Below are 20,560 nucleotides of genomic sequence, written 5' to 3' on the forward strand. Positions count from 1 at the left end.
GAATTACAAGTATCAGATAGTTAAAATAATTTAAATAATCTTAAGAATGGGAGCACCTGGGTGACTCAGTTAAGTGTCAGACTTGATTTTGGCTTAGGTTATGATCTCTTGGTCATGGGATCCAACCACGCATTGGGCTCTGTGCTCAGTGGGGAGGCTGCTTGGGATTCTGTTTCTCTCTCTGTCTCTCTCTGTCTCTGTCTCTCCCTCTGCCCCTCGCCTGCCATGCTCACTCTCTCCCCCCCTCCAATAAATAAATAAATCTAAAAATAATATAAAATAATCCTAAGAATGTTTTATAACTTAGAGAAATCACAAAAAAATATGATTTTTCCTCTGCGTCCTAGAACAGGAATAAACAAAAAAATAAAAACTAATCAGCTAAGCTAAGAATCATGGCAACCAAAATATGAGACACAAAAGTTTCATCTCCTAAACCAATAAATAGAATGCTAAAATCATCATGAGGGATCCCTGGGTGGCGCAGCGGTTTGGCGCCTGCCTTTGGCCCAGGGCGCGATCCTGGAGACCCAGGATCGAATCCCACGTCAGGCTCCCGGTGCATGGAGCCTGCTTCTTCCTCTGCCTGTGTCTCTGCCTCTCTCTCTCTCTCTCTTTCTCTCTCTCTCTGTATGACTATCGTAAAAAAATAAAAAAAGAGAGTTTAAAAAAATAAATAAAATAAAATCATCATGAACAAACATGTCACATGAATTGCCATGAACTTATTAATTTGCTTTTTATGTTATGTGCGACAGATAGCATTGCTTGTACATGAGAAAAATAATACTGTAGATCAGATTTGCCTCAAAAGAGATTTTGTTCTTGATTATTATCCTTCCACCTTTTATGAAAGGGAAAACCCTTCCATGCTTTAATTACCAGTGGCATGTTTTTGTCCAGTCAACAAAGAAAAGCAAAAAAAAAGATAACCTCCTTCCTCTCCCCATGCCCACTCACTACCCTCTATGCAACATTACACACAAAATCTGGGAATTTACTATAAGAAAAATGAGTCATCAAATGCTAAAAACAAACACTGCACATAAAAAGAAGACTCTTTCCAGAATGCGTTCCTTATTCCCTCAGAGGTCATCATTTACACCATATACTCTGTCTCCAGAGCAAGGATGTCTTCATGGTTTTTCTGTTACAAAAACAACTGTTGATTATCATGCTATACTGATCAAGCACATGCTGTAACAAGAGTGGACTTCCACCAATTTACATGCCAATTATGTTCTAACAATTTTGATTGCTTGGAAATCTGGACTGTGTATATTAAAAACCTCCAGAGAGAAGTACTGTTATACCTGGTACTTCAACCAGTTCATAAGAACCATTTTAAACCCTAAATGTGTGACTGTTCCTTCATACTAACAGGTTTACACTGCATTCATAGGGCGATGTAAAACGAGACGAGAGGAAGTGGTCTCCATTTTTATCGGGTGCAGGGCTATGTTCTGATAAAATTTGGAAATGGATAGTGTTTTCTTTTGGATTTTCCCTCCAGAATTTTGATGCCCTTAATCTCTGTAGCCCAAGGTTATGACCAATGCCAAAGCTCTGACAAGTGACTCTCTGGCCATCTTTTCAAACATGTGTGATGGGCAAGACTCGGGACTTTGTGGATAGGGAGGGCGTGAAAGAATAACTGTGTTGGAAGAGCAAGAGGGAGTGTCAGGTGCCTGTTCAGGGAAGGCAGGCACAAGTCACTGATCTAATTGGCCCTTTACAACCATACTTTTCAAACACGGTCAGCATTACTCTTATCATTTTAGGCAGATATGTGTTATGTCAAACTGTAAGGGCACTTGTGAGGAAGCAAACTACAAACCTGGACATAAGAAGACCTAAAAGAAATGTTTACTTTTATTGTGAGCTTTCCTGTAGCATTTATTATTTCTTCTCATCCCCTCTGAAACCTGTTTCTCTTTTATTAATTTAAAATATTTTATTCAAAGTTTGTTGATGTAGTTTGATATGCCAAGTATACTTTACCAGATATTTCTGTTAAAACAATAATATTAAACAGAGGAAATAGGATAGTAAGTTACACCAGTTAACTGGAAGAGGAATTCAAGTTGTTGTGTCACTATTTTTGTTGACATTGGCCTTCCTGTGATATTGACTCCTTATTCATATTTCGAAATTATTCATGTAGTCCTTCAGCCCCACCTCCTTTTGTACCATGGGTTTTTAATTTGCAGAACATGGGCACTTTTAGGCTAGATTTTAGGAGGCTCACAAGCATCTAAAAATGGCATACACATTTTGTGTATGTGCACGAGTGTGTTTTCTTTCCTGTGGTACAGGTTCCATGGTGTTCCACAGCAGTATCTGTGATACAAAACAAAAAACAAAACACAATCCCTTGAGAAACAGTATATTAGCAGTAGTATATAAAGTTTAAGTGTTAAGCAGCCTCTGCAAACTTATAAAATTTAACTGAGGTCATGAATATCATTGTATCTCACCCAAATAATTTTATAGTTCAAAATGAAGTTACCGAGTGAATAATCCTATGAACAGAAATTCTACCCAGTATGTGCCAACCCCCTTCTTTTCTAAGCTATTATTTTTTTGTGGGGGAGAAGGGTGGGACTTTCACTTATATCTGAGTATATTCAGTATATTTTTTCCATGAAAATTGTCACTGCACGTTAGGAAAGGAAGTTAAAGTAAGGAGGAAATAGGCTAAGGGTTAAAATTGATATTTACTTCTAGTTGGAACACAGAGAGGCACAAGAATTGAAAATGCATCCAATATCTCTTTTGCCTTCCTGGCCACTGGATTCAGAGTGGCCAATTTATCAATTTATCATTTATCAATTTATCACTTATTATTTACTCATTTGTCCCCCCTCACCCCATAGTGAAACTCTCAGGGCCAGGGACTACATCCTATTCATTTTTGTAAGACTTTAATAAACATTAACATTTCATAGTGACTCAAAAATAACTTAAAATTAGAAAGTCTTTACTGATTCTTAAACTTTAAAGTGAAGATTATATAATCAGTGTGATTGCATGCTTATATTATTTAATTAAATATTTCTGACAGTGCCTGAGAGGATTGTTGTTAAAGTCATCAATGCAATATTTAGGGCTATGTTTTGACTCCAGTATAATATCATTTAAAGAAATGGAAATTTAAATTACAATTTTGCCTTCTGAGTAAAGTATTTTTCAAAACCATAGTTGTTTTCCCATTTTGTAGAAGATACGTAGGTATCTGTTTTTGTATTGACCTCTTGTAAAAATTCTACAAGCAGAAAAAAGTATATTTAAGCACAAAAGTGTATAAAATGAGTTTTAGTTTCACCTTTGAAGAGAAATAAACTTATGGTGTTCAGGACAGTAGAAAATCTTACTATATTTACATGACCGAGTGGCTTTAGGGAGGCATGGTATTTTGAAAAGAACGTGGGATAACTCATAATATTTGATCATGATAATACCTCTGATATTTGTTGTTTTTAATTCAACACCAGTGTCTAACTTTGTCAACTATTTTAATGCCTAGAGTTTCAAATGCCAAGCTTAATAATTTTTCTCGCTTGGAGCCGACACTTCACCTTCTGGGTGTGCAGTTTGATCAGAATGTGGCCCACAACATCATAACGGAAAAGCCTGGGGCAGCAACCAAACTCTTGTATCAGTTGTACATTGTTCTTCAGAAAAAGAAGAAAAGTGGACTGACTGGAATAGAAATGCAAACTATGCAACCCCTGGCAAACGTCAGATACCAAAGTATGAAAAGTGAGGCTTTTCGAGATGTAAGTATGCAAAGAAACAGAAATATAACACAGTATAAAACTCAGGAGAGAAAAATGACAGTGACATTGCCTTCACAAAGAAGTCCCATTGGGTGTCTACGTGTCTTATGGATGTAATTGACCAAATCTGGATTTTGTTTTTTTATTAATATTTTCAATTCATTGATCCATTTTTGATGTCTCACTCCATCTAATACACATCGCCAATAGTATATCAAACTCTGTTTGTTCCTAATGCCTTGCTCCTCTCTTCATTTCTGCTCCTGTCACATCTGCTCAGCTGCCTGCAAGAATGACTGTAGCAGCCTACTAACATGTCTCCTGGTCTTCCGGCTTTCTGCCAGAGGCCAATCGACTGCTAGATGAATCTTTCCTAAATTCCACTTGCACTGGGTTCTTTTGCTCAGAAAACTTCCATTTTATGTGTATCCTGTCTCCAACCTGGAGTGATATTCAAGATCTTTCATTCAATGGTCTTTCTGTATTTCTTCATGGTCCTCATCATGAAGTCTTTGTTTTTTCTACATTGGTCAGCAGCCTGTCCTTGAATAGCTCTTGTATATTTCCACTCTTCCATCCCTTTCACCCAATCTCACACTTCGCCTCTCTCCTCTTCCTGCAAATGTTTCTCCCTCCACTGGTGTACAACCTTGCCAGCACACATGGATTCTTCCTGTGGGATTCCTAGGGCCCGGGCGATTCTTGCTCTCTGGTATTAACCTCCTGCTGCTGATAGTGTTGGTCAACTTTCACGATTTATCTGTCATATGGCCTCACAAGTTTTTTAGTTTCTCAAATTCAAGGAATATGCCTGGTACAATGTTTTGAACATTGCAAATACTCATTAAGTGTGTTTTCATTAATTGATACTACTTCTTAGTTGACAATTATCTCCAGCTCCTGTGCTATTTCCTTATAGCAAGTGAAGTACATTAGTTTTCCAGGCCTCTAGGATAATGGGGAGTGCCTCACTGATCCAATGCGTTAAATAGAAAAGGAAATAATTGAATGTTTAAGTTGAATTTCTGAAGATATGATGACATAATGGATGTGAGGGCCATCTCGACTTTCAGATTTATCTGTTCTTAGCAGATGTCCCTACGACATCTGGTAGCAGATTGAGCCCAGCACCATGCAAAGCTGGAAATGAGATTAGATTTACCACAGAAGAACTTGGTATTGCATTCTGCCTCTTTCACTTGCAAGTGGAGTAACTCTGGGCCAATCCCTGAAACACTCTCAGTCTCTGTTTCCCCGGCTGTTAAAACAAGATTGGTTATCTCTACCTGCCTCAGAGTTTGGCTTTTTTATTTTTTTTATTTATTTTATTTATTTTATTTTTTATTTTTTTTTTTAGTTTTAAGGAAGCAATATACAAAAAAATTCTTTGTAAAGGCACAAGTGCTGTGTAGTTGAGACCAGCCAGAAACCATTGTGTTTAATGTTGGCCCTGGTGACCTTCCAGAGTCAGTCATTCATTCGTTGATTAAATATTGACTGGGCTCCTATTTTATGCCAGGCAATCACACAATGATCAACACAAGAAAAATCCCAACTCCCCATTTTCAGGAGAGAAAAATATTTCAGTGGGGTAGCATGGAATGTGGTGAGTTGCAGAGTAACTTGAAATGAAGCAGACTTGGGCTTAGACTATTCATTCAAGAAATGTGGAGGGAGAAGAGAAGAGAAGGGAAGGGAAGGAAGGAAGGGAAGGGAAGGGAAGGGAAGGGAAGGAAGAAGAGAAAAACAGTGGCTGCAGAAGAGAAGCTCATGAGAAATGTGAGGTTATTTGTTTCCTTTATGGACATAGAGGAAACTGGCAGGATGAGAATAAGAATCAATGGCAGCAGATGACTGGTGTGAGAACCAAGTGAAACCAAGTCCTCTAGGGAAGAAAGGAGGATGCAACTGATGGTTTAGGTGGAGGAGGAGGTATCTTAGGGAAGAACTAGATATGTCTTTTTCTTTGCTATCAGATGGAGGAAAATGCAGGTGTCTTACATAATAATATTAATGATGACTAAAATTTATCGGTCATACATTAGTGAGGTGCAAAGCCCTGTTCCAGGTAGTGTGTATACATTGTCTACTTTGATCTTCACAGCAGCCTTATGAGATAGGTGCTTTTCTTATTCCCACTTTACAGATGATGAAACTAAGGTGCAGAGGGTTAAGTAACTTGCCCAACTTAATGAAGCTAGTCAGGGGTAAAGCTGCAGCAAACCTAGGCAGCGTGACTCTAAAAGCCACACAGTTAACTGTAAGCTGTATTCTATCTCAGTGGCTGTTTCCTAGGTTGGGGGGAGGATAATAATTAAGCTGAAGATACAGATACATATTAGAGTAGGAAAGTAGGATGTTCAAGAACTTTATATTTTTGTTGCCTCTCTGAGGATGGAGGCCAGGCCATTTTTAATGTTGAGAAGAGCAGGAAGGTGAGGAACATCTGCTGAAAGGTCCTGAAATGATCTGCAAAAGTGCCAGGATCTGCTGAGGCTATTTTAGAAGAGTAGGACCAAAAATGGTTTGAATAACAGTTCCATCTGAAAAAAAAAAAACAAAAAAAAAAAAAAACACCAATTTCGTAAGTCTTTAGATTTCGAGGAAATTACTTTTGGATATAAAAGTCTTAGTTAAATACATCAGCCATATTGCTCTGTGCCTCATTTTATAATCATATTTGAGGTTCATTTTCTTATGCTGTTAGATTCTCATTTCCAGTGGCCTGAAGGTTTAATGGTTCTTCACTTCTTACTAGGAAGCAGCTTAAGTAATAGAACTTCCCTCTTATATTATCTCTTACATGTTGAAGAACATTTTTTTGAAATTATTTTTATGAAAATGTACTTCTCTAAGAATTCAAACACTATTCATTAAAAAATTAAACTCTGGACAAAAAATATGAAAATGTATGTGAAAATATTTTATAAGAAAGGACTCAACTCATGTTTTTATTGTTTTTGTGTGAATTAAAGATATGAGTGATTAGCATGAGGCTTGAATTTATTTTAATCATCAATGATAATTCATAAAAATTTTATTTTGAAGACAAATTTTATGTGTGCTTTTAATGACAATATAATTTTTATATTCTAATAATGAAATCTTTTGAAATGCTTTCTCCATTTAGAGACTTAGAAACCTGATACCACGTCAAACTGATTTCAGTCTGATGCGGGTCACACACAGGTTTCAAGAAAAATATAAACACATGAAAGAAGATCTTGTCCACATGCATTTTGAGAAACTTGAAAAATTTCAAAAACTCAAGGAAGAACAAAGATGTTTTAATTTGAAAAGGTTTACAGTACGATTTTTTTCCAGACACTCATTAGTGCATAGTGTATACTGTTTACGATTTATGCCTCTAGTACACATTGCATAAGCATTAATGTAGTGCAAGTTGCATGTTCCTTTGACTCATGCTCCACCTTTCTCTCCTTCACTCTTCCCTTTTTTCCGTCCCACTCCTGCTGTTACCTCTCCTTGTGACCAAGAACAAGAACTACCATTCTTGGAGTGGCAGGACAACTTGATCTCTTTTTAAGTTGTCTGGTAGAAATGAATGCTTGAGATGCTTCAGTAATCGGAGGTTGCTACTAACTACTCTAGTGAAGGCTTGCAACTGCTGTCTCTGCTAAGGGATGTAAGGCGGGCATTCCACCTCCCTGTTCCCTCTTTTGCAATCCCTTGGTCTTCCTGCCCTGCCTCATTTTTCTCATCCTGGCAATGTGGGGTGATTTTCTTCTTGCTTCCCTCTCCAAGCCCCTTAAAAATCTCTTGCCTTCTTTCTGGCCCTTCTTGGTCTAACTCTCCACTGCTCCTCAAATTTCTCTGAAAATCTTTAATGATCTCCTATGCCTTTAAATACACAAGAACATGATGGTGCATGGAAATCACTAAATATTTTTAGAGAATTTCAAGGGACTATATATATGGAATGTGTAAACTACAGGCAAAAAAGAATTATATTTCTTCTCTTTGCACTATAAATCACCTTTTAAATTAATATATTTAGAATAATAAGAAATAAACATATCCTGAATGTAGTCATCCCCCTGTGCAGAGGAAGGGAAAGATGAGAGACAAACTCTGGAAGATCTCATGGAAGATCTCATTACTTGCCAGAGAGTAGATAAAGCCCTGGGCTTCCCCATTCGCACTGCATGGTAAGAAGACAAGGCACTCTTAAAGTAGTGTTTAGGTCAAGGCCAAGTGCTGGGACTCTACTTTTTAAGAAACCAGTCTGTCCGACTTTGACGTGCCAAGTGTAATGCAGAAAGTCTTCAAGGAAAGTTGGGAAAAAGGAAATAAGAAACCATTATATGTTCTGAAATATATTATGCTAAAAATGATAGGAAATAGGGGAGCCTGGGTGATTCTGTTGGTTAAGTGCCTGACTCTTGATTTCAGCTCAGGTCATGATCTCAGGGTCATGAGATTGAGCCCCATGAGGGGCTCCACACTGGGTGTGCAACATGCTTAAGATTCTCTCCCTCTCTCTCTGCTTCTCTTCCCTTCCCTCCTCTCACCCCCGCTTGTACTCTGTCCCACTTAAAAAAAAAAAATGGTAGGGAGCGAATAGGACAAGAGGACATGTCTTCCTGATATTCTTAAGAGGAAAAGATCAACATATTGCAACTACATAAGAATTCATATTTTGGAAAGTAAAATGAAGAAAAATTTAAATTGATAATTTTTTACTTTTTAGTGGTTAAAGATTTTTAGATATAGAAACTAATCTTATTAGTTCTAATATGCTTTAGTAGCAAAGTCATGATTAGTTTTACATGTTACTTCTTAAACCATCCATTTAAAAAATATTTTGTCTTATTTTCTCTATTTTTTCTTCACTTGTACCCTCCTTCTAATATTCTACCTAAAATAATTACTCCCAGGTAGAGAAGAGATGACCCAGTAATGGTAGTATCACATAATTCAATAATTAACTCAGTATTTGAATTTGACGTAGCCTCTGAGCTCATTGTTTCAGTGTGACTGAGTTTTGGGAAAGTTTTGTCATTTCTCCTGGATTCCCCAGAAGTCCTCCTAGAGACCATCTCCTAGATGGAATTTTCTCTTCAGACCATTGTTGGAGACAGCATTTTCTCTTTCCATTATTGGGCAGGTCATGAGGGTAGAATTGGGAAAGAATTATATTCTTTGTATTTGAAGTGTCGTTATTATCCTTTTAGTGTCATCATCTAGAATGAAGTTACACACATCTGGTAGGCATAATTTGAGGATTCCAAAATTGTGTTTTAATATCTGACTTTTCAAAATGAGTCATATTGACACCTGCTTCCTAACACTACACAGTTGTGACACCTAGTCCATTGGAAAATCAATGAGTTCTGAAAAATGTATAGATATGTACCTGTGAGTGTGTAACATAGGCTGTTATTCTGATGAGTGGAATAACTATGTCTATGGGATATTCAGCAACGCCTGAGCAGGAGACGACAAAATGAAATAATGGCCAAAATCCAAGCAGCTATCATACAGATTCCTAAACCTGCATCAAATCGTACTTTGAGAGCACTGGAGGCCCAAAAAATGATGAAAAAGAAAAAAGAGGCAGAGGTAAGTGATAATCCTTTAATTTGGTGTTGTGTTAATCTTAATGAAAGAATGATCTTTCTCTAAAACATAGAAAATACCCCCAACTTCTTAGTTCCCTTTTCAGATTATCTGTGGCCTTGCTCCTTTTCATTCAAAACCCCTCCACTGGGTGCGTATCTAATCCATATTATCCTCTTATTTGTTCAGAATGAGAGAATGTAGCTATAGGTCAGGGATAAGAAACTCATGTTAAATGACAGTACCAATCTGGACCCCTGTTTGAGAAGGATTCTGTGATCACTACAAAAATATTCTAGAATGGTGCTGCTGTGATGGGTCGTTAATCACCATGGGTAGAGAGATGTCAATCAAGGTACAGATACCATATATATGCCATTCCTACTATATGTTTCACTCAATTCTTTCCCACTATGCTGCATCATTTTTCTCTGAGTACCAGAAATGTTAAGTGGCTTGCTTGCTGTCAGTGTATTTAAATTTAAGATAACCGGGCAGCCCAGGTGGCTCAGCGGTTTAGCGCTGCCTTTGGCCCAGGGCCTGATCCTGGAGACCCGGGATCAAATCCCACGTCGGGTTCCCTGGATGGAGCCTGCTTCTCCCTCTGCCTATGTCTGCCTCTCTCTCTCTCTGTGTGTGTCTCTTGTGACGAAATAAATAAAATATTTTAAAATAAATAAATTTAAGATAACTTACACTAGTGATATTTTACTAGATCATACCAGCTGCTGGTCATTCCAGTAGGATACCATCTGCTTATATTTCACAGGGGAGCAATAGTACATTTGTTACTAATTGCTGCAGTCTACACTGCATACTGCTACAGTGATTATTAACGATATTTTCTCCTGTGACCTAAGGAAAAGCATAATAGCTACCACTTATTGAGCATCTGCTATGTCAGCCTGTGGGTTGACCACTTTCCATTATCTTTCATTTGTAAGTAACTCTCCAAGTAGGATATTATTCCCCCAATTTCTAAATAAGAAAACGGAGACTCAGAAAGCCACCCTGTTTCAATGTGGTCCACAGGATAGTAAAGCAGAGATTGATAGTCCTCTCTGATATCCAAATCCATTGCATTTTATGTTTAATATTTAAAAAATATCCTGTACTTGAAATTTAAAGAATACTCACCCATAGAGGTTTTCAGACCCGAATTTTAGAAAAGTATTTAATTCTTCTATTTCTCTGAGGTGATTAAAGTTTATTAATAAGGATTTGCAGTAGACAAAGGATGAGCTGAACTAATCTCCTGAGAGCAAATTAATAGCATAAATAAGGTTGCACAAGAAATGTTTAAACATCTGAGGCAACAATTTTTGAAGAAGTATTTATATCCCCCCAAAAATATTTATTCTTGTTTAAAAGAATTGCAAATAAAAATCCATGGCCTGACTCTTTGATAATCTTCATTATCAGTAAGTGGCCTTTGTTGCACTGTCAGAACTAGACTGTGAATGGAATGATTCAGGTGAGTCAGCTTTCACACTCTTTTAGGTATATTTAGCCTCGTCTAAAAATAATGATTCAGAATTATAAAAATATTCTGGAATGCAGCTTTTTATATCATGCCTCCTAATCAGACTCAATTAGTAGTGCATACCGCCTTATAAACTTGTGAAGTGAATATAGTAAATTAAGATTTTCAATGGTTTTTAAAAGTGGAAAACTGATCATGAATTTTCTTTAAAGGATGTGGCCAATGAGATTAAGAAGTTTGAAGCTTTAATAAAAAAGGATCTCCAGGCCAAAGAAAGGTGAGATGTGAATCACTTTAACAAGCACAGAACTGCATTCTGTTCTACCTGTAAGTTTTAAATACTTAGAAATAGTTTACGGCGAATAGCTGTTTCATGGATCTTTTTACTTTGTAGAAGCTTCATTAAGAGAGTATACAAAGGAAGGTAAATGAGCTAAAATTCAGATGAATTGTTCATTAACTTTTGTAAAGATTAGGAGGGAAATGGCTATCATGAGATGGGCAGTATTTTTCTATGCTATGCTTACTGTCCTAAGTTCACACGCTTTTTAAGCATTTATGAAAATTGTTTCAAGTTTCCACTAATTTAAATTTTTCATAAAGCCTTTATTAGACACTCTTTGGTTTCTTTCATGTTGCACGCTCAGCATTTAGCATAGGTAGCAGCAATAAAAAGTTGCCAAATGAGTTTAACCGTCACTGAGATGGTCAATTCGGGGAGTTTATCACAAAAACTGCCCGGTTAATGGGCTTCATTTGCCTAAAGATAAAGATCCTCTCCCCTTTTCTTTCCTATTAGGGGTCGTTGAGTCACAGAAGATAATTGATTAGGGTCTGCATAGGTGGGAGCAACTTGAGTTCTTTCACATTTTTAAATGGAAACTTTCCGGATTCTTAAATTTGGAGAAGAAAAACAGACATAAATCACATAAATCGGTTCCATATTAATATTTCTGAGGGAAAGAGACAGATTCAAATGAGGAGGAATAAGAAAAAAGAAGAAGAGGTGGTGAGGAAATCAGGTCTGGAAGGAAAATAAAGCAAAATGGAGAGTACCTTTTCTTCTGCCCTCTGCAGAAACTCTGGATGCCCTACTCTGATTCCTACTGCCATTTATCTGTGCCACCCTTGACTAAAGAAAACACAATCCAAGCCTACCCATTCATGTAGCCACTACCCCAACCCCACCACCCTCCCCTGGACTGGCCCATGAAACCACTGGATTTCTTCCTCGTTTACTCACCTCATCAGCCACATGCTCTGGAGTGATAAATAGATGGTATATAAACCATCTTAAAATGCTGAAATACTTTTGTTATTTGCAGGTGAATGGTATTCTCTATAGCTCTAGGGCTGGCCCCTTTCCTGGGGCCCCTCAATTTCCACACAATTTAACAACAGAATTAGCACCAAACACAGCAGTGTCTTCTACTTCCTTCACCAGCACCCATTTTGATTGATTAGTGTCCTTGCCATGTCAATTAATAAATATTTTGAAGATCATCCTTGTACAATGCAGCTACAAACATTCACTCTGCTCACTGTTTTTGTTATTGCCAACCCATCCTATCCTGAACCTAGGTCTATCAGTTAGCTTCAGAAACCCCAAACAAGAGTGGGTTAAATTAGATGCATTTTTACTTCTCTCTCATTAATAGAAACCAGAATGTAAGCAGCTCAGGGCTTGTGTTAGAGCTCCAAAGGCATGGAGGCCTGAGGCTTTTCTATAGCTCAGCTGTCCTGTTGTGTGGTTTTTGTCCTCAAATCCACATTCACAATACATATGAGATGACTCCTGGAGCTCTGGCCATTTGGCCCATATTCTAGATATAAAGAAGGAGGATAGGCAAAAAGTAATTTTCTGAAATAGCTCCTTTTAAGAACCTTTCCAGAAGTCCCAGGTAACATTTGTGCTTATGTTTTGTTGGCCAGAATTCAGTCACGTTGGTCACATCTAACAGAATGGGAGGCTAAAAAATGTAGTATTTAACTGGGTACATTTTTTTTTTCCTGAATAAAACTGGGGCTGTGTTTTGAGGAAAAAGGGAAAGAAAGAGTCATGTCTATCCCAGGTCCTTTCTCTGTAGAAGCCTCCACTTGATCCTGCCATAGATCTAACACTGGGAGGCCATGAAATATAGACATCCTTACTTCGATTCTCAGAGCAGCAGGGCAGGGCTTGGGGCAGCTAGTCTCCCTGGGCCAGTCACCCAGGATTGCGCAGCTTCATCTGAGACTCCAAATCCCTCCTGGTATGCTGCACAGAAGGCATATTCTCGGTGGCCCCAAATAAAGGATGTTGGGAAGCACTGGTCTGGAGAAAACTATTAAAGAAAACAAAAGCTATGGTACAGTATGGCCTTTGTTAAGCCTCTTTTTATTAAATACTGCATTAGTTCATTCTGAATTTTTAGCTTAGAATTGATTCTGGGCTCTTTCAAAAGCTTCACACTACCTGATACCAGAAAGCACTAAAATCTTATAAGTTGACCATAACGAGCAATTTCTGCAGCTGCTGCTTTCACAGCCTGCTCCTGAAACAGTTCTTCAGGTATGTTACCTCAAAGTCCATCTTTTTTTCTTTTGTGGAAGAACAAAATGTCTCAGTAAGAGCAATGCCAAGAGCTCCCATGGCTGCTTTTCCCCCATATATACACTGTCTTTATTTTGTAACACAAATAATAAATGCTGTCTGCTACTTAAAAAAAACAAAAAACAAAAAACTGAGTTTGTTGGCTGATTTAATTTGACCCTCGAATTCATAGATTTACTTTAGACTCTTCCTGGCAATTATTTTTAAATATACACAAATTCGGCCAAGGTTTCAATTACTAGTAATTCATATACACCCAATTATTAACTCTGCAGAGGCTGACAAGCAGATATAGAGAAAATATAATTATTACCCGCAAGAAACCCACATCTAGGAAAACAATATTTATTCAAAAAAATATCATGTATCTTTCTTCAGTCCTTAATTGGAATGAGAGCAGACGGATGGGTGGAGAATAGGCTGATAAATAAAGGAGAAGCAACATGTTAAGTGTAGTAAGTCATGTACAATCCAAAGCTGAACAACACATTTGAGTAAAAACATAAGAATTTTAAAGAATGATCTAAAAAGTTATGCCACATAATTTTCCTAAGTACTTAATTGTACTAATTCTTAATAAAGAGGTTAAGCTCTGTATTAGATCCTACACACAATTTCTGCTCAAAGATTCTTAGTGACAGGATACAACTGAAGGTTGAGCTCCTGCTGATAACCAGAATTTCAGTGTGTGCTGTTTTTAAGAATTACTCTATATCATGCTTCTTAGCATGTCATATGAAATTGAGCAAACATCAGCTGCATGTCAGGACTATGAGGCCACCAGGACAGAGAGGATAGGATACTTTTCTTACGAGCTCAGAGCTCATCTGGGAGCAGCAAATGTACAAAAAATGATCTATAATGCAATATGATCACTGTAGACATGCAACTGTTACTTCGTTAAACATGAATTAACTATGAGTTTATGAGAATACTATCTGTATAGGAATTGATGACTATTTAGTTCCTACATACCATATTAAGGTATGTATCCTTATTAAGGGGTCCTTGTCTTTTGAATAACACAGTAAGTTGTATTTTAAACTGACTACATTAATAACTAATAACATTAAAAATAATTATTTAAAATATTAAAACTTTTTATTGGCAGGTAACGAGATATGTCTTGTACCATTATACTATTGTATTCTGTTTATTTTGTAAAGGGGTATGCAGATGAGAATTGATTATTTGATCCTTACATACATTAAAATGTATCTTTTGATTCTAAAGATAACTTTTGAATGAAGCTATAAATTCTTGTACTAAACCACCATTGTCCCACTAAAATGAATGTTTGCTTTCTGTTGGTAAGACCACCAGCTCTTCCTTACCCTTTAATTTTGGACATAAGGTAGGACAGGAATGGAAGTAAGCCTCTTACTTGGATCTCTAGGACTTGGGCAAGAGGCTAGGTCAGTTTTATACTTGCCAGTGTGGCATGATGAGCAAGTCATTTTTAGCTGCCAAGCTTCCAGTAAGAATTGGGCCACTGCTTTAAGCATTCTGGGGGTTATTGGGAGTTGATACAGCAACTTGCATTTGCATAAGGGAGAGGTGGGTTGTACTGGAGGAACCATCCATGGAAGTACTCGGTGTCCTGACATTAGGACTAGAGGTATGCCTTCCCTGGCACTTTGGTTATTAATCATGTGCCTACTCTTGACTCAAAACAGGGGAGGCAAGAGGCCTAGAGCCAGCTGGCAAAAGAGAGAGAGAGAGAAACCCAGATCTCTGGGCACAGTGAAGATCACGAGAAGTGAAAGAACAAGTAGGCAATAGGCTTAGAAAGAAGGCTCTGCTATTGACCTCCCATGTAGAGTCCCAAAATGCAGCAAATGGAATCTAATGATAAGCTGTGGATGTCACAATGAAGTTCTAATATTTGCTTTAATGCTTGTATTAATAAATTAGCAGAGCATTAAAAGGAGCCTTTTCCTGAGGTCTTCCTCCATAGTCACAAGTAGTGGCATGTCATTGCATTGTTTTTTTTTAAATCTAAGTAAAAACTATTGTCCTTAGTGCCTCCAAGACTTCTTTAGATACAGCTGGCCAGACAACTACTGATTTGTTAAACACTTATTCGGATGATGACTACATTAAAAAAATCCAAAAGCGCCTTGAAGAAGATGCTTTTGCACGAGAGCAAAGGGAGAAAAGACGGCGGAGACTATTAATGGACCAGTTAATAGCCCACGAAGCACAAGAGGTAAAATATTTAGATATTGATTGGATAATAGTACTGGAAAATTTGCAAAATTTAGTCTTTTATACTAAAGATACATATATGTATCTTCTTTATTATCTGTTACCTGAATCAACTGTCAACCTATCATCACAGCAGATAGAGTCAGGAAAAAAATCTACATAAAACATTTACCAAAGAATCTAAAATCTGATGATGGTTATACTACATTGTGAATGCACTTAATACCACCGAATGATACCCTTAAAATGGTTGAGATGGTAAATTTTATGTCATGTATATTTTCCCATGATAAAAAAAACCCTGGGAGAAACCTAAAATCCACGTCAACCATGTGTATCTATTGTTACTTTTGAAGGTAAGAGGAAACTTTTCCCAGTTCTTTTGAGGTATAATTGACAAAAATTGTATATACTTAATGTGAACAATGTGATGTTTTGGTATGTGTATACATTGTGAAATGACTGCCACATTGGAACTAATTGACACATCCATCACCTCACATAGTTACTTTTTTGTGTGTTTGCTGAGAACACTTAAGACCTAGTTTTATAAGTTCAACTCTTTTAGATTGATATATAAGTGGGATTATGCAAAATTTATCTTTCTACATCTGACTTACTTCACTTAGCATAGTGTCATCCAGGTTCATCTGTGTTGTCACAAGTAGCAGAATTTCTTTTTTAATGCTAATATGCCATTGTGTGTATATTCTACACATTCTTTATCCATTTATCAATCAAGGGACACTTAGGTTTTTCCATATTGTGAATAATGCTGCATTGAACATGGGGATGCAGACATCTCTTTGAGATACTGATTTAATTTCCTTTGGATATATACCCAGAAGTAGAACTGCTGAGTCATATGGTAGTTCTACTCATGGTTTTTTGAGGAACCACCATATTGTTTTACATAGAGGCTGGACCCCTAGAAGTTTACATGTCCAGCAACAGTTTTCAAGGGTTTCATTTTCTCCACATCCTTGCCAGCACTTGTTATTTCTTGTATTTTTTTAATGTGATAAATATTTTAATAGATGTGAAGTGATACCTTATTATGGTTTCTACTTGCATTTCCCTGGTGATTAGTGACAATGAGTACCTTCTCATATTCCTATTGGCCATTTGTTTGCCTTCTTTTGAGAAATGTCTATTCAAGTCCTTTGCCTATTTTTAAATTTGATTATTAGATTTTTGCTATGAAGTTGAGTTCCTTATATATTTTGGATATTAACCAAAAGTACATTTGCAAATATTTTGTCTCATTCTGTAGGCTGCCTCTTCACTCTGTTGATGGTTTCCTTTATTGTATAAAAGATTTTTAGTTAATTTTAAATTGTGTATGTTTGCTTTTGTTGCCTGTACTTTTGGAGTCATTTTAAAAAGAAAAAAAATCATTGTCTAGATTAACATTAAGAAACTTTTTTTCCCCTCTGTACTTTCTATTACTAGTTTTATAGTTTTAGGCCTTATGTGTAAGTCTTTAATCTATTTTGAGTTGATTTTTGAATACAATGTGAGATAAGGATACATTTTCATTCTTCTGCATGTGGACATCCAATTTTTCCAGCACCACTTGTTGAAGAGACCAATTTTTCCAGTACCACTGTCCTTTCCCCATTATGTAGCCTTAGCACTCTTGCTGAAGATCAATTGACTGTACAACCATGTATATAAAATCTTACCATATGCAGAGACAATTTTACTTCTTCCTTTCTGATTTGGATGCCCTTTATTCTTTTCCTTGTTAATGGTCTGGCAAAGACTTCCGGTACTATGTTGAAAAGAAATGGTGAGAATGAGCAGCTTTGTCTTATTCCAGATCTTAAAGGAATGCTGACAAGTTGTACCATTGATTATGATGTCAACTGTGGGCTTATCATATATGGCTTTTATTATATTGGGTTACATTCTTTCTCCACCTAATTTGTTGAGTTTTGATCATGCAAGGATACTGAATTTTTTTCAGGTGCTTTTTCTGCATCTTTTGAGATGATCACAAAGGGAACTTTTTTTTTTAAAAGATTTTATTATTCATGAGAGATGCAGAGAGAGAGACAGAGACACAGGCAGAGGGGAAGCAAGCTCCCTGTGAAGAGCCTGATGCAGGACTCGATCCCAGGACCCCAGGATCATGACATAAGCCAAAGGCAGATGCTCAACCACTGAGCCACCCAGGCATCCCAAAGGGACTTTTCTTTAAATAAAAACAATATGGAGAAATTGTTAGTCTTCTCAGTTTGTTAATTGGTTTACTCTAGTGGTTCTCAAAGTGTGATTCCTGGATCAGCAGCATCAGAATCACCTGGAAATTTTCAGTCATGTAAATAATTGGAGCTCACCTCAAACCTACTGAATCAAATTCAAATCACAGCTCTGGGGTGGGGCCCAGTCATCTGTGCTAACAGGTTAACAGGTCCTCTAGGTAATTTGATGTAGCTATAGTTTGACAATCACTGATCAACTCTTATATTGAACACATATTCATGGAGCCTCTTCTGTGCTCTGGGTACTGTTGTAGACCATAGTGAACAAGAATATTGAGAAACATCTTCTCATAGAAACTGCAGTTTGGGGAAGATCTATAAATAAAAAACTAGGGTAGAGTGTGAAGGAGCAGTGAAGATGATGGTAGGGACAGATAGCACTTGAGAGGGAAATCCAGCCCTCACTTAGTCCAAAGATAGTTTCTGGAGGATAATAAATAGAAATATTAGGAAGCATTAGAACTCAGCTAATTCTAGACAGGGGTAGTTTTGGTGGGGTCTGAGTGGGGGTTAGTTTCCAGCAGAGGCTGGAATGGTGAAAAGTAAAGTGTGTTTCCAGAGAGAATATCATATCGAAAGATTCAGCACTCAGAGTGAACTAAAGTCATCTGGGGCCAAATCATAATGAGCCTTGCCAGCAATATAGAGGGAAATTGGAGCTTTTATCCGGAGTGCAAAGGGGAACAAGAGTGATAAGTTCAGACTTTACTTTAGAAAGATCATTCTGGCTTTAGTTGTGAGAATAGTGACAGGAAGGCAAAATAAGCTATTGCAGCTGCAATAGCTATTGCAGCTATTGCTATAATTCAGGTGAGAAATTATGCCAGTTTAAATTTAGGGTAGTATGACAATGGGAATGGAGAGAAGTAGCTTTAGGAGCTAGTTCAGTAGTAAAACCAATAGGAATTAATGGTTCATTAGATATAGGGCAGTGGAAAAGTGGAATGAGGGGCCAGATGTCACCCTTAGGCAGCTAGGTGGATGGAAGTGGCATTTACTGTGAATATGGAAGATGCTGCAGAAGAACAGTCTTGAGGAGGAAGGCGATATGAGATGTGAATGTAAATAGGACAAATTTGCGTGTCTAAAATATGAAAGATGGCTTCACATAAGTATGAAGAAGCAAAACTATCAATGGATTCACTCCTTTCTTAGAGAAAAACTCAAAAAAATAACTCATTTTTTGTGCTAAAAAGTTATTTCTTACTTTAGATTTGTGTATATCTTTATTCAGCCATGTATCCTTACTTTTACTTCATAGTCTATCTTTTAATTAGAAGAATTACAGGTTATAGACATTAGATGAAAAAAGTAGATTGTAAAATATCTACATATTTCAAGTTTCATTAACTAGCAATGGAATTTTGAACACACTTCTATTTGTGTTACAAAACACTTGTGTATTGTCTGCTAGGTTTTTTTCTTTCTATTGTTTTGCTTATAATCTAGACCTGATAACTACCTGGAAATGGGGTGACTGAATTCTTTCTGACTTTCTTCACTTTGTACCAGGATGCTATTAGCATTGGTTTTTCAAGTCTCTCACCAGACATTTGTTCAGGGATCCAGTAAGTAAAAGGACATTAAAGTGTGTTATTGCTCTGGATATTTCCATCAAAGGAACTGTTTCTTTTCAGTGTTTGGGAAAGCTGCTATTCCTCCAACCAGCCTGGGGTATGCATCAAGGGACCTCTACTCCCCCTGCCTCCTTTTTATTAAGTGTAGGGTCCCCACCCTCCCTGCACAGCTGACACAAATGCCCCTGTGTCACAGTGGTGGATTATGAAATTCCCACATGCAACATGGCTTGTTACCTATCCATCCTTCTCTCTTCCAAAGAGAAAATGGTATTTGTCAGGGCTAGGATTTCTTGTGCTTCTCTCAAGTGCCTGCCGCTTTTTGAGAGCATGACATGAATCTGATGTCAGCCCTGGATGCTTTTATTTTGGCTCCATTTGTACTGCATCTACCAAAAATGCCTCTAAATATCTTCTCTAGTTTCCATGTTGTAGCCGTTTTCCCTGAGGTTTGTATACTCTGTTTTAGTTGAGCTTGTGAAGAGCGAGTCCGAGATCTATGCTCAAGTTGTTATCTTGCCTAGTGATTCATAAAAAATGTGATTACATGAATAGAATGATGAGATTTCGGGTTAGAAAGATCACTTTGAGCTTTTTTGGATGGGTTTTGGAGAAGCTTGGGGGAAGGCATTGTAGAGGAGGGGCTGATATTGTTCAAGGTAGGGGCAATGTCAATAGGTATAGAATGGAGTAGAGAGATTTAAAAGCATACATACGAGGTAAAATAGACTACTTCTTCAAGAACTGGATATTAGGAATAATAAGAGAGGAGTGAATTTCAGACAGCACTAATGTTTTAGGTCAGAGCCATAGCTTTATAGGGTCATCACCTGAGATGGGGAAATTTCTAGCAGACCAGAAATTGTGGTGGCAGTGGTGGGGTAGACTCACAAGAGAATTAAGAAAATCAGATTCCATACGTGTATGGGTTTTTTAGTTTGTTTTGATAATGTTACATTGGTCAATTCAAGTCAAATGGTTACTGGATATCCCATATTTAGGGAATGGAGAAATAGATTTTACTTTTTAATAAGAATAACTGCAGGATACCATTGCAAATATTTGGATGAAGA

General features: G+C 37.3%; 1 protein-coding gene across 1 annotated transcript in view; it reads left to right on the forward strand.

Moving 5' to 3' along the window:
- SPEF2 (sperm flagellar 2) overlaps positions 1 to 20,560 on the forward strand; it is a 163,739-nt gene that overhangs the window by 14,793 nt on the left and 128,386 nt on the right. Inside the window, exons 3-6 of the mRNA XM_055325754.1 lie at positions 3,527 to 3,779; positions 9,222 to 9,362; positions 11,055 to 11,119; positions 15,458 to 15,644. Of these exons, the coding sequence (XP_055181729.1) occupies positions 3,527 to 3,779; positions 9,222 to 9,362; positions 11,055 to 11,119; positions 15,458 to 15,644 (646 nt within the window). The remainder of the gene's footprint in view (positions 1 to 3,526; positions 3,780 to 9,221; positions 9,363 to 11,054; positions 11,120 to 15,457; positions 15,645 to 20,560) is intronic.

The sequence above is a fragment of the Nyctereutes procyonoides genome, unplaced genomic scaffold (genome assembly GCF_905146905.1).
Source record: "Nyctereutes procyonoides isolate TBG_1078 unplaced genomic scaffold, NYPRO_anot_genome, whole genome shotgun sequence".
In the NCBI taxonomy this organism is placed as follows: Eukaryota; Metazoa; Chordata; class Mammalia; order Carnivora; family Canidae; genus Nyctereutes; species Nyctereutes procyonoides.